Source organism: Chionomys nivalis, chromosome 3, assembly GCF_950005125.1.
Source record: "Chionomys nivalis chromosome 3, mChiNiv1.1, whole genome shotgun sequence".
In the NCBI taxonomy this organism is placed as follows: domain Eukaryota; kingdom Metazoa; phylum Chordata; class Mammalia; order Rodentia; family Cricetidae; genus Chionomys; species Chionomys nivalis.
The window spans coordinates 73334926-73355928 of NC_080088.1; the positions used below are offsets into that span (position 1 = coordinate 73334926).

At 49.9% G+C, this 21003-nt stretch overlaps 3 protein-coding genes across 8 annotated transcripts in view; 2 read left to right on the plus strand and 1 right to left on the minus strand.

Annotated features, from left to right (window-relative positions):
* The window catches only part of Ece2 (endothelin converting enzyme 2), a 37371-nt gene extending 21888 nt beyond the window's left edge, over positions 1 to 15483 (minus strand). Inside the window, exons 1-3 of one of the 5 annotated variants that reach the window (XM_057764426.1) lie at positions 14634 to 15483; positions 8213 to 8496; positions 6972 to 7734 (exon numbers count right to left, since the gene is read on the minus strand). In XM_057764426.1, coding sequence (XP_057620409.1) covers positions 7447 to 7734; positions 8213 to 8496; positions 14634 to 14958 — 897 coding nt within the window. In that variant the 5' untranslated portion in view covers positions 14959 to 15483 and the 3' untranslated portion in view covers positions 6972 to 7446. Of the gene's footprint in view, positions 1 to 4228; positions 4553 to 4893; positions 5033 to 6971; positions 7735 to 8212; positions 8497 to 14633 lie in introns of those variants that run through there. The other 4 variants (XM_057764427.1, XM_057764423.1, XM_057764424.1 and 1 more) reach the window with 4 other exon arrangements.
* Camk2n2 (calcium/calmodulin dependent protein kinase II inhibitor 2) lies at positions 4665 to 6842 on the plus strand. Its single transcript, XM_057764428.1, has 2 exons — positions 4665 to 5046; positions 5820 to 6842. Exons 1-2 carry the CDS (start codon positions 4878 to 4880, stop codon positions 5888 to 5890), a joined length of 240 nt encoding a protein of 79 aa, XP_057620411.1. The 5' UTR covers positions 4665 to 4877; the 3' UTR covers positions 5891 to 6842.
* A 192-nt stretch (positions 15484 to 15675) lies between the features above and the next one.
* Positions 15676 to 20973, plus strand: Alg3 (ALG3 alpha-1,3- mannosyltransferase). Of its 2 annotated transcripts, none has more exons than XM_057765152.1 (9): positions 15676 to 15877; positions 17783 to 17882; positions 17978 to 18125; positions 18219 to 18379; positions 18799 to 18919; positions 19478 to 19683; positions 19842 to 19917; positions 20438 to 20583; positions 20738 to 20973. In XM_057765152.1, exons 1-9 carry the CDS (start codon positions 15682 to 15684, stop codon positions 20898 to 20900), a joined length of 1317 nt encoding a protein of 438 aa, XP_057621135.1. In that variant the 5' UTR covers positions 15676 to 15681; the 3' UTR covers positions 20901 to 20973. The 2 variants fall into 2 exon arrangements, with proteins under 2 accessions (XP_057621135.1, XP_057621137.1); XM_057765154.1 differs by having other exon boundaries at positions 15676 to 15840.
* The last annotated feature ends 30 nt before the right edge of the window (positions 20974 to 21003 follow it).

Consider the following 21003-nt stretch of genomic DNA (forward strand, 5'->3'; position numbering starts at 1 on the left):
AGTTTTCCTTTCTTTTAATTGATCTGAATGAAGGGAGAATGGGCAGACCCTTCACTCCTAAATTTCCAACGACAGTGTGGTCATGATGGAAAGAACGCTAATGGTCAGTACTGACAAAGATGGGGAGTGTGGTTACCTCTGTACACTCTGCATATTGTTAGCTTATAAATTCAGATATTCTTTGTGCTATGAAAGGTGCAAAGGAGTGCTCATTCTGATCCAGAAGACCTGCTTCTAGAAAATTATGTCAGAAAATGTTATCCAAAAGATGTCAATCAAATAGCTTTTGTTCCAGAACAAATCACACCAAATTTAATGGGTTAAAGTAAGAACTAAACATGAAAACTAAACTAAATAAGATCCCAGCACTTGGGAGGCAAAGGCAGGCTTGTTCTATAGGGCGAGCTCCAGGACAGGCAGGGCTGCACAGAGAAACTCTGTCTTGAAAACCCAAAATAAATAAAGTAAGGACTATTATTTTTCATGTTCAGTGGTTTAACTGGATGGCTCTTCGGGGGCTGGATAGTCTAGAATACTTAGATGGCCTTATTTGTTTTGTGGACGTTGATTGGGACGACCAAATCCTATGTAGTTACTCTTCTTCTATACCATACTATATCAAAATAACAAAAGAAGAGAAAAGTTGAGCTAAGATTATTCATCATTAGAGCTCTCACCAACAGCAGCAACAACAACAGACCCCAAAAGCTGGGATCACGCTCCAGTGCCCAGCCATTTTTTACACCTTGGCTCCCTTCCCATTTGCTAGTGTTCCCACAGGGCAAGCCAGTCCTGTGGTCAGAGTCGGGCTCAGGGATGGAGAACTAGGCTCTGCTCTGTACTGGGAGAGCTTCAAAATATTGGTTTTTTCCCCACATTTGTTCATCACAGCGTTATTTATAATACCTCCAAAGTAGGGAGGAAATAATGCATAAGTATAGAAGGCTTGTTGAATAACTCCAACATCCATACAATGGGACACTGAGCAGCACGTGCAAATGATAGAAGAGGAATAATCGATAGGAGAAATTGCTATAAAAATTAAGAGAGAAAGGGATTTTTAAATTTTCATTTTTATAAAGCAAAATAAACAAATACATGCAGCACAGGTTGAAAAAATGTCAGAAGGATGTAAAAAAAGTTTGGTATGAGCCGGGCGGTGGTGGCGCACGCCTTTAATCCCAGCACTCAGGAGGCAGAGGCAGGCGGATCTCTGTGAGTTCGAGACCAGCCTGGTCTACAGAGCTAGTTCCAGGACAGGCTCCAAAGCCACAGAGAAACCCTGTCTTGAAAAAAACCAAAAAAAAAAAAAAAAAAAAAAGTTTGGTATGAATGTGCCCAATGATGATATTAATTTCTTTTTATTTATTTATTATATGCATGCTTGCACATGCCACAGCACACATGTAGAGGTCAGAGGGACACCTTGTGGGTGTCTCTCCTTCCATCACGGGGATTGAAATCAGATCCTGATAGCACGTGCCTTTACTTACTGAGTCCTTAAACAAGCCTGATCCTACTTCCAAGCTCTTTGGGTCTATATGATAACAGCTACCATTTCTTTATGTTTTCCTTGTTAATTTAATCTTTACAATCTAATAAAAATATATCCCACTAATATAATTGTCCTGTAGTACAGGCGAGAAACATAAGATACTGGGAAGCTTTACAATTTGACCCAAATCAAATAGTAAATATAAGGCAGGATTCTGGTTTGAATCTAGACTCCAGACTCATTAATCACTACATGAATCTATCAAAGTCAACTGAGGTGTCTGGGGCTCCAGTTCTATCCATGGTAAATGGGCTCTATCAGCAGTGGGGTTTTGTTGTTTATTTTCTCTGCTGGGGAACCAACCCAGAGCCCTATGCAAGCCTTTTGTGCAAGATGCTCTATCGCTGAACTTCATCCCCAGTCCTGGGCTTTTTTGAGACAGGTTCTCAATGTAGTCCAGGCTGGACCTGAACTCTCTATGTAGGACAGGCAGCGTGAGATCTTCCTTCTTTAGCCTTCTGAGTGCTGGGAACAGACGTGTGCTACTATGCCCCAGGTGAGGGATTTTCAATTTTAAAATATTCAAAATGCTATTAACACTTCAAATTTTATCAAAGCAGGGATGAAACACATCAAACTTCTGAGTAGAGGATCAGCATATAAGGACCTTTCCTCACACTTGGATGACAGAAGTGGAACTTACATACGAAGTCTTTACAGTTCTGCCCTTGGGTCTTTTGCTTAACTACAATCCAGCACGCACAGGGAGACAAGAATAGATTAGTTAAGACAGTTATTTAAGGTTTGGGAGGTTCAAGGCTAGCCTGGTCTACACAAATTTCAGGTCTATATAGTGAGACCCTGTCTCAAAGAAAACAGAAGAATCTAACCAACTGAGTGTTGCAGCACACCCCTGTACTCCCAGAAATATTGGAGGAAGGCTGGGGAGGGGCTTATCTAAGCTATATAACAAGTTTCAGGCTAGCTCGGGCTACACAGTAAGACCCTGTCTTTAAAAAAATATGAATGAATGAATTTAGGTTAAATTATTATCCTTATCTCTCTCATTCTAGAGAAGAATTTTGTTTCACTTCCCATACAGTATCCACCCTTGGCAAGAACCCCCAGGGCTCCTTCTTCCACAATTTAGGTGAGGGGCTGCTCAGTTCCTGAAACAATGCAGTTTAGCTCAGGACCAACGCATAGGCTCTGTGTTTTCTCTGTGTTTTTCTGTGTTTTAGATTAGAGTACCAGCTCAGAGAGGTGCGTAGGACACATTCTCACTGGGTAAGATGAAGGCTATACAGCCAAGGTTTGGTGTGGTTTTCTTTGTTTTTCTAAAGTTATACAAGTAGAAATGCTTTTTTTTTCCTTTTTCGGTTTTTGTTTCAGGTGAGAGTTTCACTATGTAGCCCTGGCTAGCTCAGAACCCACTATGCAGACTCAGCTGGCTCAGACTCACGGAAATCAGCCTCGTTGAATGCTGGGATGAAAGGCCAAGGCTACCAGGACCAGCACAAAAACCGTGAGCATTGGGTACTAGATTCAAGGTCGTTCCGGTAATGGCAGATGATGGATTAAAAGTCATTGCTGTGCATTTTCCAAGGGGAGGGAGGCGTTCTGGGTTCTCTAGCCACCCAGAGTTACTCCTTTCTTCCTTCCTTCCAGATGCCAGGGACCTTCTCATCACAGGGCCTAGCTAGCGCCCCCCCCTCCCAGCTACGAGGACGGAGGGCAGGAGTGCTCGAAGAAACCTCTGATCAGGCTGAGTCCCGACACGGGAGCAGTCCCTCGCACCTTCTCCCTACCTCTCAGGCTCCATTCTCACAGCAGATGTCTTTGCAATTAACACCTGAATAAGTGGTGCTGAAGGGAGAAAAGCCAGCACCCAGCAATCTCACTAGCTGCACGATTTGGCCGGACTAAAGGGAAGGTGTTGTCTTGCTTGGGACGTGGACAGAACCAACGGCGTCATCAGAATCTTTACCAGCTCTTCGCTGTGAATGAGACACACCCTCTCTCCTAAGGCCAGTGATTGCGCCAGAGCCCTCTCGCGCCAGAGAGCCGGTGACGCGGCGGCTGACTGCTAGCCGGGCGGGGGCGGGGTTTGGGGGGCGGAAAGAGGTAAAGGGAAGAGTACACGTTCTGATCTGTGGAAGGGGGGGGGGGTGAGAACTCTACCCTGGGCCTCAGCAACAAGGGCGGGGGACACCCTGTCCCTCCCGACGCTTACTAGCGCGCGCCTCGTACTCAGGCACTCCGGGCTTCCCTGCGTCATCCGCATCCAGGGCGCCCGCCGCGATGCTGCCATTCATTTCTCCCACACTGCCAGCTAGAGCGAGCCTCCAGGGCTGAGGGAACCGCGTGGAGCGACTGGCGCTTTGAGTATAGATTTTGGCGCCAAGAGCGGGCCTAGGGTTTGTGGGGAGTCTACTCTGTTGCGCGCTGCGGTTGCGGTGTTAAGATCCTACTTAAAGGCCGCAACGTAGTCTAGTGGGGACAGATCCGATGGTATTCATACAGGGGCCAAGTGTGGGGGCAGATATAGAAAGTCCAAACCCTACACAGAGACCAGATCAGATGCACAGACGTAGACTGACAGATGCCGACAGCTGAATACAAATTGACCAGTTGCTGCTGGAGACCTGCGAGCATCTAGGATACAAGGACGCGCCAACCACGGTGGCACCACCCCCAGGCCCGAGTTCTTCCCGCGCTCCGGTCGGCTGGTACCTTCCCCTGTCTTCACGCGTATTCCGCCCTCTCCAGGCGCCCTTCAGGGTCCGGGCCGTGTCCACTGCCAGTCTGGCCACCGCCTTCCGAGGCCCCGCCGCGCCCCCAGCTTTTGGCGCTCGGCTCCTAGGCGCGCTTCCCTAGCCGCGGAGTCCGACCCTCCCCTTCTCCCCTAAGCACTAGGCTACCCACTCTCGGCTAGCTCTCGCCTGCACCGGCCGCTGCGGTCCTCCCGGGCCCACGTGGCGGCCATTCCGGGCCACATCGCGGGAACCTCCCACGGCTGCTCCAGGGATCACCGGGCTCGCTCGGACCGCTGGGCCCCGCCTCTTTCCGCTGGCCGGTGCCCGCCCCGCCTCCACCGCGCCCCGCCTGGCGTTCTCTGCCGCAGTCGGGCGCTCATCGTCATTCCGCTCTCGCCGCCGCCGCCGCCCCCGCCCCGCCCCCGCCCGGTCCCCGCCGCTGCCGCCGCCGCCTGCCCAGCGGCCCGGGAGGCGGAGGCGCGGGGGAGGAGGCCCCGCTCGGCTCCGCAGTCCCGGATGCTGTATGACTTCATCCTTCCGCCGGCTCCCCTGCTGAGCTAGGGCCGGTCCGGCAGCTAGCCTCTGCCCGTGCCCCGCCGCAGTCCCTAGCCCGCCCGGTGCCCGCCATGTCCGAGATCCTACCCTACGGTGAGGACAAGATGGGCCGCTTTGGCGCAGACCCCGAGGGCTCCGACCTCTCTTTCAGCTGCCGCCTGCAGGACACCAACTCCTTCTTCGCCGGCAACCAGGCCAAGCGGCCCCCCAAGCTGGGCCAGATCGGCCGAGCTAAGAGAGGTACGCGGCCCGGGCCCGGAGTCGCCGCCTGACCCAGAAACCCTTCGCCCGGCGTCCTCAGGCTGCCGTTCCCGTCAAGTGGCAGCCGCTCTTGCCGCAGACCAGCGCAGCCAGCTGCGCACCCGCCCGGGGTGGGGAGGGTCCCTGCTGTGGAGTTGTCCCATTCTTTTCCTCTCCCGGGAATACAGTGTCCCGGATTCGAAGCTCGCCACTTCTGGAAAAAGAGCCCTGGCTCCTGGTCGAGGGGGAGGGGCCGCTTAGGGTATTTGGGGCTGCTTGGCACTGGGAACGCAGGATGGTGGGCCGATTCCTTGGGCTAAGATGAGTAGGTGGATGCTACTGGAGGGCAGGGAGGCCAAGGGTTCGGTTGTCTTGTTTGTTTGCACGGGCAGGGGACTCCGGGTGCCAGCATCAGGACGGGGATTCAGGTGGAGGAGAGGGTTACACACCAGGTGGCAGTTTCATCTGAGCCCAGTTTGAGGAGGGGGGTCTCTGTCGAAAGGAGAGATTTCCAATCAGTTTAGATGGAGGAAGGCTCAGGTGACGGGAAGGTTCGCACTGGGAATCTTTGGAAGAGGATTGTTCCCACACAGGGAGGAGGTTTGGGTCCCAGGTCTGGTAGCAGGTAGGGTCCGCAGAAGAGTTCGGGTGGGGAGGGCATAGGTTTTCGAGTGGTGTCGCGGGAACATAGCCAGCAGAGTAGATCTGCGCGGGCCCCACTCTCGCCGCCGCCCCCCGAGACCACACGGCTGATGCGCTTTCTCCCTGCGCAGTGGTGATCGAGGATGACCGGATAGACGACGTGCTGAAGGGGATGGGGGAGAAGCCTCCGTCCGGAGTGTAGACGCGCCGGCTCTGGCGGCGGGCTCCGGGCCCAGCCCCGCAGCGGCCAGGAGCACGGGCCGGCGATGCGGCTGCCGGCGCACCCCCTCCCGGGCCGAGGTGCCTGCGGGCGGGGGCTGCAGGGCCACGCCGCCGCGGGGTCGGTGTTGCTACCGCCGCTGCCAGGCGCTCTGGAGCTGTCCGCTTCAGCACCACGGCGGCGGCGGTAGTGGTGGTGCGGACCAGCCCGGAGCCCGCCGACGCACTCATGCACTTTAGAACCTCGGGCCGCAGCTCCACCCCGCACACCGGAACCGACACAGAGACCCCCGGCCCCCAGCCCGCCCCCTCCCGCACGGCTCCCCTGCCCCGCCCCTCCTCCGATCAATCTGGTCTGCAGCCCGGGCAGCTGCGGCGGCGTCGGACTGCGCGGCCAGGGAGGTTTGGCTGCATATTTGCATGAGCTTCCTACCCACCTCAGCCTAGCCCTCCGGGTCTTTCCTCGACTGTACCCCTGTCTGGCGTGACCCCAGCCTCTTTCTAAGGGACTTCCTCAGCACATTTGTATTTTTATATCCAATTCTTTGTTTACTGGCTCCTCTCATGGTTTGTGCCCTTCCCCCACAGCCTCCGCCATGCTCTTCTGCGCCTGGCAGATAGGACAGGTGTTGAGACTGGGATGGGACAAGCCCCCAACATGGTAACTAACCATATGGCCAGTCTGCCCAAACCTGACCCCAGGAGGCTCACTGGGAGACTCCTCCCTCCCAAGGTATCACCTTTTAAGGGCCCAGATCTGATTTTACCTTGGACCCCTTCATGCTATCCCTGGGAACCCAAATGGGGACTGCTCAGTACCTTTGGATGACACCTGTGGACCTGAAGATGTTTTCAACCCAGGGTTGTCCTTTGTAAAAATGTTTCTCCATCATCAATGTAACAGGAGTGTGTGAATAAACACAGACCTCCGTGTGTGTGAGTGTGTGTGCATGTGTGTGTGCTACTTCAGTCTGCTGGGAGACAGGTGTGGACAATCTTGGGTGCAAGTTCCCAGTGGGGAAGTGCTAGCAAGTGAGCATTAGGAGGGCACCCTTGTATGGAAAGATCGTAACTACACGGCCTCCTTAAGTACACTTATAGCCTAAGCAGGACAGGTCGCCAGTGTTGGGGCTGAAATGGGATCAGAAATATAAGCAATCTAAATTCAAGATCTTTAGCCTCTTAAGGAATTCAGATTGGATAGGAATATCCAAGGCCAGTTGATTTGCAGAGGAACTGTGTTGAACTTTACCCCAAAGTTCAACAAAATCACAGGACACTGTACGTTGGAGGCGATGCAGGAACCCTGTAGGAAAAAAACAAAACAACCTAGAAGCTAGAGACCTGGGATTTGGGACTTAGTTGGACTCATACTGTATTGGTTGATATGGGCTCGATCCCACCAGCACTGTTTTATGCATGAGACCTCTGGAATTTGAGTGCCCAGTAACCAATTCTGCAGCCCCAAGTTGGGAATTCCAGCTCCCTAGGAGTTTAATGTACAAAGGCAGGGAGGGCTTGGAGACCATGCTTCCAGTCTCACAGATGAATGGCACTGAGAAAGTCTTCATTATCTGAGTCTTGGAGGAAGCAAGGTGAGGCAGGAGGACTGGGGGGCGACAGGAGCTGGGCCCCCAGGGCCAACTGGGTCACACTGAGCTCTCTGCCCTTATGCATGACGTAAAAGTGGAAATGAAAACCACTGCCATAGGTTGTATGCCTCAGTGACCAGCCATAATGGGACTGGGCATAGTGTCTGCTCCGGAAGTGGGGACCCGCAGAAGTCATTGAGATGAACCGGCCTCCAGGAACCAGCACCCGGCTCACCTGCAAGGCAGACAGAGAAGCCATCAGTGCGGAATCATCTCCAGGTTCTCAAAGGTCAGTACCACCCACAGTGACCTCCTAATCAAACCTTAGCTACTACTCCATATCCAGTCGTTCAGGCTTTCTGTGAGAATAAGCCACCTTCTGCCTTTGGCTGTTCTATAAGGGCTCAGTTCTGAACAGGGAGGGGGCATGGTCATGCAGGAGGTACAGCTTTCCTCTCAGCTCCTCACTCCCCAGGCCTGCGTCACCCGTCTGGAGCCTGGCTACCACCTCCCCCTATGTCCAGCCAGCATCCAACCACTGGCCTGTGAGCCTGGTCGCTCCAGTCTCATCTGTTCTTCAGAAGACCTTACTTTTGAAGGTGACATGCTTCGAGTCTTACTTTCTGGTCTCTGAGATCTTCCAGGCTCTAGAAAGTCCAGCCCCTCTCCCCAGCATCTCGGTCTCTGTCTTTGCTGTCCTGTTGCTCCCTCACCTCACTCAGCACCTGGTCCACAGTGTGGACACCTTCAGAAGAAACATTCCAGGGGTCCCGCTCCCCAGCCAGCAGGGCGTCCAGTGTACCCTTCTCGAGTACAACATCAAAGGAGCCACCAGGGAAGTCCAGCGCACGCACATCCATGGTCTCCCAGCGTAGACTGGGCACGTGGGCGTAGCGAGCTTGCATAGCTGCCACCACGACTGGAGAGTAGTCCACACTGGTCACATTAGCGAAGCCGCCAAGGAATAGCTCGTAGCTCAGAGCACTGTTCCCGCAGCCTGCCATGGGGTGGAGTGGGCAGCAGAAGGGCTGGGTTAGCTTTGGTTCTCGCGCTCTATGGTGATTTATCCACTATTGGCTCCGTTTTCTCTCCGTTCATCCTCTGACCCAGCACCAAGTACTTAAAGCAACAGGGTAGAGAAGACTGTTGAGCTTTGGAATCACACAGACTTGGGTACCAATCATCTCTCATTCTCAGCTATGTGGACTAGGGTAAGTTGCTTCAGTACCAAGAACTTGGAATTTCCATTTGAGAGAATGACAAGAACAGTCAGTAGCTAGCCTACCGACAGATGCAATGCACTAAACTGAGAGCTAAAATCATCTGTGGAGTTGCTGGGGGAGCTAGGAACTCAAGATTTGGATTCTACTTTCCTAGTTACAAAGTCACAGAAAATCATTTGAATCTTGGGGCTCCAATTCCTCAAATTCAGAATGTGTAAAATATTGGCATCATAAGAACCATATTATTATTACACTAATGATATCTCTAACCTTTCAGAGGATCATGGAATATAACAACCCCTGGAAGATGTCACATTAGGGGTTATATAATCTTTTTCTGATGTCCAAGGCAGAATTAATGAACTAAGGGAAAACTAGGTAGAGACATGCAGAGAAGCTGATCCACTGTACTAAACATTAAGTATGGGACACTTTTGGTCTCTGCTGATAGAGTACCTGCTCTGGAGAGGGAGCTAAATGAAGAGGGTTCTTTCCCGGCACGCACAAAGCCCTGAGTTGGATCCTCAATGTCACATAAACAGAGTGTGGTAGTGGATGCCTGTAAGCCCAGCAAGAGGATCACGAGACATCCTTGGCTACACAGCAAACTCAAAGCTAGCCTAGGCTACATGAGACCCGGGGTGTTTGTTTGTTTTGGTTAGTTTTAGGTGTGTGCTGTCCAGCAGCTTGTACCCTGACAGGAAGACCAAATGCAGTATCACAGCTACCATATAACGCAATGAAGGACAGACTAGCATCACACAGGTGGGCAACTGACCCTACTTCAGGTGAACTGCCAAGAACTTCTGAGATACTGACCACAGCCTCTCTTCAGAAGAGTTGAGAAACAAGTAGTGTCCTGGGGGGTAAGGTATGGAGCAGGAGAGTCTGGGGTAAATTTCTACAATGCAGTCTCTAAGATAGGTATATGGTGGTTCACACCTTTAATCCCAGCACTTGGGAGGTAGAGGCAGGTGGACTCTGTGAGTTGGAGGCCAGCCTGGGCTACATGGTGAGACAAAACCACCACCACTAACAAAAGAAAGCAGGCTCTAAGAAGGCAGGGTCAAGGAGAGGGAGGTGGAGATTATGAAAGCAGATGCACAGCCCAGTCGGCAACCTGCTTTGAAAGAGGCGTTGGTCTCTTATAGGTCTTCCTGTGGCCAGTGTTGGGCTGAGGATGGGGCTGGCTACATAGCAGCTCTCGGCAGGTTCCATACAAGGATCTTTCCTACATAGGATCCAGATTGTTTTGACTCCTTATCTATCTGTGTCTTAGAATCCCAAGATTAGGAATTCAAGGCCAGCTTCATCTACATATGAGTTCCAGGCCAGCCTCTGTTATATAATGCCATGCCTCAAAAAAACAAAAACAAGCTTGGCAGCACACATCTTCAATCCCAGCACTGAGGACGCACAGGCAGGCAGATCTCTGAGTTCCAGACCGGCCTGGGCTACATAGTAAATTTTGTCTTTAAAAACAACAACAAACTCATATTTTAAAAAGTTCTTTCTTTACCGGGCGGTTGGTGGCGCACGCCTTTAATCCCAGCACTCGGGAGGCAGAGGCAGGCAGATCTCTGTGAGTTCGAGACCAGCCTGGTCTACAAGAGCTAGTTCCAGGACAGGCTCCAAAACCACAGAGAAACCCTGTCTTGAAAAACCAAAAAGAAAAAAATTCTTTCTTTTTGGATAGGCTGGCTAGAACTCTGGTCTCCTTACTTCTACCTCTGGAGCCCAGGGACTTCATTCAGGTGTGAACCACCATTCCCAATTCATGTGATGCTAGGAACTGAACCAGAATGCTAGGCAAGCACTCACCCAGCTAGCCTTCCCCTGGAGCTAATTACAGCTAATAGCCACTGAACGCTCAGGATGATGCTAAGTAATGTGTAAGAGTTCTCGGTTTATTTTCAATACAGATTCATGCAGAAATAGTATTTTGTCATCCCCAGTTTTGAGATGGAGAAGTCAAGGAAACGTAGATAAGGGACTTTCCAAGTCCTCGTCAGAAGTGGAGCCAGAATTTGGGCCCACACCTGTCTCACTCGAAGTCAGAGATTTTATTTTATGTATTTATTTATTTAGGTCTTTCGAGACAGGGTTTCTCTGTGTAGCTTTGGAATCTGTCCTGGAATTCACTCTGTAGACTGGGCTGGCCTCAAACTCACAGAGATCTGCCTGCCTCTGCCTCCCGAGTGCTGGGATTAAAGGCGTGCGCCACCATCTCCTGGCTCGAGTCAGAGTTTTTAAACACCATACTCAACTGCCTTCCAGTTTTCAAGAGGCCGGCTCAAGTCCAGTGGTGCTCAAGTCCAGTGGTGACCCTCCAGCGGGGGCTACATTAGCACGACCTGTAATTCATTATGTAGTCATTCCATAGTTCCAATTGTCTCTCCCTGCCTGCTGCATAGCAAGACAACAGAACTCTAAGTCAGAGAGCATCCTTAGTTCATCGCATGGTGTATGACGGCAGCAGATGCTGTCAACTTTCTCCTCAGACCCCTGTAGCCCTTTTGTAAGTTTTGGTAGCTCCCCAGGTTTTGGTATGTATTTGCTTCTAGCGGTTTTCATCTGTGACGCTTCAGGCTGAAATCACTCTTGGGGAAATTTTGCCTGAGATCACAATTTTGTTTATCTTCTCGCCTTTCCCCATTCCTACCAGTTTCTCCGGGAAGCTACTACTGGATGAATGACTTCTCAGGATTTTTTCTGGGGAACTCAACCCAAGACTATGACTCACAGTAGAATCAGTATCTTTTTTTATATAAGTTTTGGGCAGTTGTAGTGACTCACACTCATAATCTCAGCACCCAGGAGTTAAACACAGATAGTTCTCTGTGAGTTTGAAGCCAGACTAGTCTACTGGTGAGTTTCATGCCAGCCAGGACTACACGAGACCCTGTCTCAAACAAAGTTTTATTAGACAGCATCAATTTTTTAATGTACTGTCTATCACCTGTATCTATTACTATAGCAGAAAAATATTTACTACCTGGCAATGTTCACAACTGGTTTATAGACTCCCTAGCCTACAGTAACTCTTAATAGTTGTTACTAGCTTTAGAAGTTCATTAAATTGCCGGGCGGTGGTGGCACACGCCTTTAATCCCAGCACTCAGGAGGCAGAGGCAGGCGGATCTCTATGAGTCTGAGGACAGTCTGGTCTACAAGAGCTAGTTCCAGGGCAGGCTCCAAAGCTACAGAGAAACCCTGTTTCAAAAAACAAACAAACAAACAAAGTTGATTAAGTCAGAAGGGCCCAGCATTTTGTCTGTCACATGCCAGGTGTTCTCCTCCTATTTCTTGAGAAGAAATGTAATATAGGTGACTCCCCAAATTCTGAGTCCTGTTATTAGATCTTGAATATCTAAGCTTTCTGAAAACCTTAACTTCTTCTTTTTTTTTTTTTTTTTTTTGGTTTTTCGAGACAGGGTTTCTCTGTGGTTTTGGAGCCTGTCCTGGAACTAGCTCTGTAGACCAGGCTGGTCTCGAACTCACAGAGATCCACCTGCCTCTGCCTCCCGAGTGCTGGGATTAAAGGCGTGCGCCACCATCGCCCCGCTTGAAAACCTTAACTTCTACATTTAGACTTTTCATCCCTCCTATCCAGAAAACTAAAACCTCCCAGTCAAGAAAAGTTTAATGCGCAGGGTGGTGGCACACACCTTTAATCAGACCCTTGAGGAGGCAGAGACAGGCAGATCTGGTCTACAGAGCAAGTTCCAGGACAGGCTCCAAAGCTATAGAGAAGCCCCATCTCAAAACAAAAACAAAACAAAACAAAAAATCAGGGGCAGGGGGCCTTTAATGCAGTGTCCTGCCCACCAGCAGCATGGCAATCAGTTGTGGAGATTGCTGGAATCTCCCGAAGCCGCGCTGGCTGTGGCCATCTGAAGTCCCAACACTTGGAGGGTAGAGGTAGAGGATGGTTGCAAGTTCAGGGCTAGTCTGTCCTAACCTCAGGCCTGTTAGTGCACAGAGCAAGACCTTATTACAACAGAAGACAAAAGATGCCCCAAATCCATCTTAGACTTCCCTGGAACTGGAATCTCAGGGTGGTGCCTAGCTTGCCAGTTAATTTTGAAAGGCACTAAAGTTTGATAAACATAGTTCTACGGTAAATCTGCAAATAAACACAAAAGTATATAACCACAGAATTCAGGAAACTGTTTGCTTCTGGTAGGAAGAAGTTATGGGAAAGCTACAAGGAAACTCTGAAAATACATGAAGCTTTGTGACAGGTATTGTTCTCGATAGTTCACATGCTCATCTAGTCACTAAGAAAAATCTTGTATGTAAGCCTGGCAGTGGTGACACACCTTTAATCCAATCCCAGCACTCAAAAGGCAGAGAGGCAGGTAGATGTCTGTGAACTGGAGGCCAGCCTGGTCTATAAAGCAATGTCCAGGACAGTCAGAGCTGTTACACAGAGAAACCCTGTCATGAAAAACATCCCCTCCAAAAAAATCTGATATGTTGATATGTTAAGTTCTCATTTCCTTATTTATGTTTTGTTTTGTTAAAATCAGGTCTCTCTATGTAGCTGTACTGGAACTTGTTGCATAGACCAGGCTGGCCTTGAATTCACAGAGATTTGCCTGCCTCCCACCTCCCAGTGGTGTAAATCACCACACCCAGTTAATCTTTCTTTCTTTCTTTCTTTCTTTCTTTCTTTCTTTCTTTCTTTCTTTCTTTCTTTCTTTCTTTCTTTCTTTCTTTCTTTCTTTTTGATTTTCCGAAACAGGACAGGGTTTCTCTGTGTAACAGACCTGGCTGTCCTGGAACTCACTCTGTAGATCAGGCTGGCCCCGAACTGAGATCCACCTGCCTCTGTCTCCCAAGTGCTAGGATTAAAGGCGTGCGCCACCACTGTCCAGCTCATTTTCTTCTTAAGGCATGGAAATGGGGACACAGAAACTTAAAGATTTTGTGTAAGATTACAATACCAGCTAAGCCAAGTTTCTTACATTAACTCCCTGCTCCCAGAGTGCAAATTCTTAGTCACTATGTTATGCTTTCTGGTCCTGATCATGTTCTACTCCCAGATTGAGTTATGTTTATACTTTACATATATATGTATAAGAGATATCCTTTATCTTTATCAAATATTTCACTTAAATGTATACAGGACTTAGAGGCAGAGGCAGGTGGATTTCTGAGTTCCAGGCCAGCCCGTACCACACAGTGAGACCTGTCTCAAACAAACAAAACAAAACAAAATGTATACTGACTTCTACTGAATAAAAATTTAAAAAACTATATTTGGAAGGCATCTCTACTCATCCAGACTCATTCTAAGGGTTTCCAGCGGCTGACAGTGGGAGAGCTGGACCTCACAGAGATCTGCTTTACATTCTAGCTTCTCTCTTGGAGAAACACACCTACCTCAGCCGCAATTCCCCAGGAGACTCAAGGGGCGTTATCCTACCCTACTAGTGTTTAGGACCAAGTGTCAGCTGGAGCTCAGAGAAGTAACTCCCTTTACCTGACAATAGTTCCGGGTACCCACTGGTGCGAAAAGAAAACTCCGTGTTATGCTCGAGGTGCCTGCACATGACTTGCTCCAGAAAAAATGGCAATCCCATTTCTAGAAATGGAAACTGAAGCATACAATGGATTCACGGCTTGTTCTATGTTACACAGGCAATTATGTTGGGACTTGAAGTAGGTCCACAGTCCAGTGTCTGGGGCAGGGTCATGCCCCTCGCTGGGACACTGAAGAAGTCTTTTATCCAGAGTACTAACGATCTCTTATGTCTGTTTGCCCTGGCTAAATACAGACGGATTCTGAAGGTACTGAGTCTTGGCTCCGAACCGGGGTGTCCTCGTACAGGAGAAAGGAGAAGGAAGAAAGCGGATAAGGTCTGGCCAGCGACCCCCTGGCTGGGACAGCACCGGGACTACCCACCTAGCACGAGGATACGGTCCTCAGGACACAGCTCCGGCTCTAAGAGGGCACGGAAGGAAGCGAAGTCCCCGAACCATTCGTAGGGTCCAGAATCGGTTGCATCTTTGTAGCGCTGGTCCCAGTATTGGACTTCGCGGTACTGGAAGTTCTGCTCGGGTAACTCCGGAGAGGACACAGAAGTCCGGGAAGAGGCCATGCTCTGGGCTGCGCCGCAGCCAGGGCGGAGCTTAGGAGCCCAATCGCCGAGGTAAGAGCTGGGAGGAGGAGCCTGTGGCTCCGCCCTCTCCTGCAGATGCTCGCTACGAACACGTGGAACTTCCGTCATCTTCTAAGCTCTGTTTTGAAAATCTTCCGGCTGGGAAGCTGAATTGTTTGGTGTCTTCACGCACTGCCTTGCCTCTCGCAACTCGACCACATTTCCTCGTGTCAGACTCACCCGGGCTCATCGCTGCGTCCTCTCGTGTTCGGTTTCAACAACCCTTTCCATTAAGAAGCCTGATTAATTAGAGATTTCTTTCCCAAGACATTTGGATCACCCGAAGGAAGGCGGGAGGAACACAGAAAGCTTTGCCCGCTACGGTGAACACAATGACGCTCGGCACAGGCCAAGTGGAAAATTGGGCTTGGAGAACAGAAGCCAGAACTGTTATTTGCTGGGCAAACATTCTGATATACTAGCGTTTGTGTGCTGTGTACAGTACATCCACCGAGTAGACTGTGTGTATTCTTATTACAACAGAGTGTAGTTCTCCAAAGGAGATGCGTCCTAAGCGCCAGTTATCTCATTCAGGTTCATATACCCCCATTAGAAATATCTCCCACCACTGTATATAATAAGCAGTAGATGTGTATCCAATGGATCATTTTTAGCTAGAAAGCCTGGCGCGCTAAACCTAATTAAAAGAAATAAACTGCAGTGGACTAAATATGGATTCTTGTGACTTGGAACAGCGTTTGGTCTGAGAGGACGCGCAGGGCGGAGAGCGGAACCTAGTGTCTTAGGCTTGGTTTCCCCGGGGTGGGACCACAAGAGTGGCGCACCGTCAAGATGGCTGCTGGGGTACGGAAACGCGGCCCGCCGGGTTCTGTCGCCCAGCCGGCAGGACTCTGGAAACAGTGGCTGCAGCGGGCTTGGCAAGAATGCTGCCGTCTGCTGCGGGAGCCACGCTACACACTGCTGGTGGCCTCCTGCCTTTGCCTAGCAGAGGTGGGCATCACCTTCTGGGTCATTCACAGGGTGGCATGTGAGTTCACTAAAGGGGAGAGACCTGGAGGGAGGGAGGGAGACTCGGACCTTTGACGCAAACTAGATTACAGAGCATTCATTTATCATTCAAACCCATATCCTTTACCCGATCCTCAAGCCCGCTTTCCAGAAAAGGGATCATAATCTCTCTCATGAAGAAGGGCGGTACCCTGGAGATTGCCCTCTGCGTTTAAAATCCAGCCTGATAAGAAAGCCTAAACTAAGTCAGCTCTGGCTAGAGTTAGTGTGCTGTGGGTGCTGCTTGTCTCGATCCTTAGACAGTCACTTCCCTTCCCAGGTCTGTTTTATTCATGCATTTAATTCTTACGTCTTGAAAGTCCTTTTGAAGAATGAAGACTTGTCACCTCTTGAGACCGTTAACTATTACCAGTGTCTTTTTTTCTAGGATCAGTTTACTTTTTTTTAAGTCTCACTGTATAACCTCACTGGTCTGGAACTTACTTTGTAGGTGGCTTCAAACTCAGCGAGATCTGCCTGCTTCTGGCTCCTAAATGTTGAGATTAAAGGCAGGCACCATAACTGGCTTCATAAAGACCCTGTTTTCTAAAAACGAGAGTAAGGAACATTCAAGAAAGATACTCACCATTAACTTCTAGCCTCCACACTCATATACACACATGTACACACCCACCCATATGTGTGCACACACATGTGCACATGAACACACAAAAAAAGAGAAAGAGAGCAAGCCTGTTTCCTTTTAAGAACTGAAAAGGAAGGCTGGAAAGATGGCTCAGTGCTTAAGAGCACTGACTGCTGATCTTCCAGAGAAACCGGGTTCAAGTCCCAACACCAATATGGTAGCTCACAACTGTCTGAAACTCCAGCTCCAGGGAATCCAATACCCTTACACAGAAATACATGCAGGCAAAACACCAGTGCACATAAAATAAAAATAAGTAAATCATTTTTTAAAAAACTGAACTGGGTGATGGTGGTCACGCCTTTAATCCCAGGACTTGGGAGGCCGAGACAGGCAGATCTCTAAGTTTGAGGCCAGCCTGGTCTACAAAGCGAGTTCTAGGATAGCCAGGACTATAACACAAAGAAACCTTGTCTTGAAAAACCAACCAACCAACAACAACAAAAAACCTGAAAAGAATGCTAGGCAGTGGTGACACACTCTTAATCCCAGCACCCTGGAGGCAGAGGCAGGAGTATCTCTAAGCCTGTGGCTAGCTTGCTCTCCAGAGAGAGTTCCAAGTCAACCAGGGCTACACAGAGAAACCCTATCTCGAAAAGCCAAAACTACCCCCCCCCAAACAAAAGAACTGAAAAAGAGAGAAGTGTATGATAAACATGGTACTATTCCAGGAACCCAGGAAGGAGAGTAAATTTGGAATAGGAAGAAAGATCATAAATTCAGTTCTAGATACTGAGTTTGAGATACCTAGATTCATGGGACTAAGAGAATGGCTTAGCAGATAGTGTTTGCCATGAAGGTGTGAAAAAGAGTTCAGATCCCCAGTATTCTACATAAATACCAGGCGGGCATGGTTGTCTACCTGTAATCCCAGCACTTCAGTGGCAGGACAAGGGGATCCTTGGAGCAAATTGACTAACTAGATTCTGATATACCATATATCTATATGATCTATATGTGTGTATGCATATATGTGTGTGTACATATATATACACATATGGTAGAAAGTGACGGAGGAAGATACCAAATGCCAAGCCTTCACACACACACACACACACACACACACACAAAGTATCTGGGATCACACAAAATGCACTACGTGTGTTAGATAAGGGATAGTAATGGAAGAGAGGAGCCCTGGGAATGAGAACTCTGTGCTTTGGTGGTCTGAAAGCATGGGGGTTAGAGGCAGGCAAGTTCTGTACTCACAGGTAACTAGACCATATTATCTCCTTCCAGACACAGAGATTGACTGGAAAGCCTACATGGCCCAGGTGGAGGGTGTCCTCAATGGCACATATGACTACACACAGCTGCAGGGTGACACCGGACCTCTTGTGTGAGTGAGGTTAGGGGTTTGAGGAGATTGTGACGGGCTGGGAGGGTTCCAGGATGATTGCCCTGGCCTGGCCTCATGTTCTGTTTCATCTCCAGCTACCCCGCTGGTTTTGTGTACATCTTTATGGTGCTATACTACGCAACTGGCCAGGGCACTGACATCCCGATGGCCCAAAACATCTTTGCTGTGCTCTACCTTGTCACCTTGCTGCTTGTTTTTTTGATATACCACCAGACCTCCAAGGTGAGTCTATGCTACAGGACCAGCTGGTTCTGCCCTCAAGTGGGTGATGGGGTGACTCAGGTTTGGGGAGCTGACCTTGGTGCCCATCTTTAGGTACCTCCCTTCGTCTTTTTCTTCATGTGTTGTGCCTCTTACCGTGTCCACTCCATCTTTGTACTGCGGCTCTTCAATGACCCAGTGGCTATGGCATTGCTCTTCCTAAGCGTCAACCTCTTCCTGGCACACCACTGGGGTTGGGGCTGCTGCTGTTTCAGGTCAGTGCCCCTCACTTCTGGCCCCCTCTGTCACCATGGACATTCCCAAATCTCTCCAGTGTTACATAGCAGAGGGCATAAAGAGTGGTTAGATAATGTAGGTCACTCTGGGCCTCCCTGAACAAGTTCAAGATCTGTAGAAAGTCCCTATGTCCCCAGATGGCACCCGTTGTTGGAATTGACCCTTGAATCTTGTAAATATGTTACTCAGTATGTGATCAGTTAGGCTGGACATAGGGACTAGATGTTAATTCCTTATTCCCAGGTCATCTTATACCCCTCTAGCAGTTCTGAATGGAGACCACATCCTGGTGCTTGCTGGCCTGGAGAGAGGAATCTGGGGAGGTGGCTGTGTCTTTGCATGGGGCACACAGTCCTGGAGCTGATCTTCCTCCTTCCCCCTCCTTTGTCCATCACAGCCTGGCCGTCTCTGTGAAGATGAATGTTCTACTCTTCGCCCCTGGGTTGCTTTTTCTTCTCCTTACTCAGTTTGGCTTCCGTGGTGCCCTCCCCAAGCTGGCCATCTGTGCTGCTATTCAGGTGCCTCTTCAACCTCCCCTGACCCACTTTCAGGTCTCCTTAAATCTCTTAAGTCTTCCTCAAAAGCCAGCAGGCAAGAGTTTGGAGTTGATTCTGACCTGGGCAGCCACTGCCTTTGTCCTTTAGGTTGCATGGCTATTGGATTTGGCAGGCCTCTGAGAGGCCTCCTAAAGCTGCCTGCTTAAGACCTGGTGAATCAGCTGGACATGGTGGCATACACCTTTAACCCTAGCACTTGGGAGGCAGAGGCAGGTAGATTTGAGTTCAAGGCCAGCCCGGCTCTCTCTAAATACTTCCCTCTCCTAACACACACACACACACACACACACACACACACACACACACACGGTGAATTCTTGAGGAGGGCAGTGTGATCTCCTCCTTCCTATGCTGCTGTAGTGTCTGGCTCTGGCAGGGAGTGGAAGTGGGAGGCTTCCTGCTACTCCTGTTGGAAATACAGGAGCTTCTGGGTCTCCCATCCCACTGTGCTGTCCTAAGTCCTACCCTGAAGGCTGGGGTGAGTCTTAGCAGCTCTGCTGGCATCACACCCATCCTCAGGTGGTGCTGGGACTGCCCTTCCTGCTGGAGAACCCCATTGGCTACCTATCCCGCTCCTTTGACCTTGGCCGTCAGTTTCTCTTCCAATGGACAGTGAACTGGCGCTTCCTTCCTGAGGCCATCTTCCTGCACCGTGCCTTCCATCTGGCCCTGTTGGCTGCCCATCTTACCCTCCTCTTGCTCTTTGCCCTCTGTAGGTGGCACAGGTGAGAAACAGGGGTTACTATAATGGGAAGATTCGGGGGATGGAGTGAAGAGCTTAGGCCTCAGGAGCTGCTTGGGGGTGATGTTAAGCTCATGGTGGTTGATCTAGAATTTGGCACACAATCGAAGCTTGCTAAATGTCTGAATGACTTCTCTTCAGAACAGGGGAAAGTATTCTGTCGCTGCTGAAGGATCCTTCCAAAAGGAAAGTTCCCCCCAAACCCCTCACACCTAACCATATCCTTTAAATCATGAAAAGGTAAGTTGTGATCTGTCCAAGTGCAGATGGAGGCTTAGCTGTTGGCCTCAGGTCAGTGTTAGGGTTGGAGAAGAGGCAAGAGCCCATTCATGGAGCCTGTCCTCTGCAGCAAACACTACACTGAGCACCTTACATGTCTCAGCACAGTTTAGTCTTAACTCTGCCTCTGGGGCCAGCACCGAGGGTGCCTGCACTCTTCTCAGTATCGTCCTAAGAGTCCATCCACACTAACGGGTAATCCACCGGAGTTGGGGAGGTACTTGGATTACTTTTACAGGGGGAAGAATTAGGGCTAGGAAGTGAGGGACTAAAACTCCTTAGGCTTTGCAGTCCCAAACATTCCTGTCACCCTCCTAAACTGAGGAACAGATCCAGAGAGGCTTAGAAGCTGGTCTGGGGCAGGCTGCTTTCTGACCCCAGAACTTTTGCCCTTCTTTTTGAACCCTCATCCTCCACCACGCTCTCTAGTCCTGTGCACGGCCTTAACTCCCCTATTACAGATCGTCTCCACCCTCTTCACCTCCAATTTCATTGGCATCTGCTTTAGCCGCTCCCTCCACTACCAGTTTTATGTCTGGTATTTCCACACACTGCCCTACCTCCTGTGGGCTATGCCTGTGCGCTGGCTCACACACCTGCTCAGGTACTGGCTGGGACAGCCTGGGAGAGTGGGAATGGGCTAGGGAACTTCTCCTCCCAAAGCTATGACCCTAGAAGGGGATGGGGGGTGGGTCTAAGCATGAGAAGCCCAGGAGCTACCGGCCTAGAAATGGATAAAATCCGTTTCTCATTTCCAGGTTGCTGGTGCTGGGACTCATTGAGCTTTCCTGGAACACATACCCATCCACATCCTTCAGCTCTGCCTCCCTGCACATATGCCATGCTGTCATCCTGCTGCAGCTGTGGCTGTCCCCCCAATCTTCCCCCAAGAACGTCCAGCCTAGCCGGAAAACTCACTGAAATCCACCTCCTCCTAGGACTCGCCCAGGGTCATGGGTGGAATAGACTCTGTGTTCTTAGAATAAACCTTGCCAAGTCCACCTTTTGTGCAGTCTACGTAAAG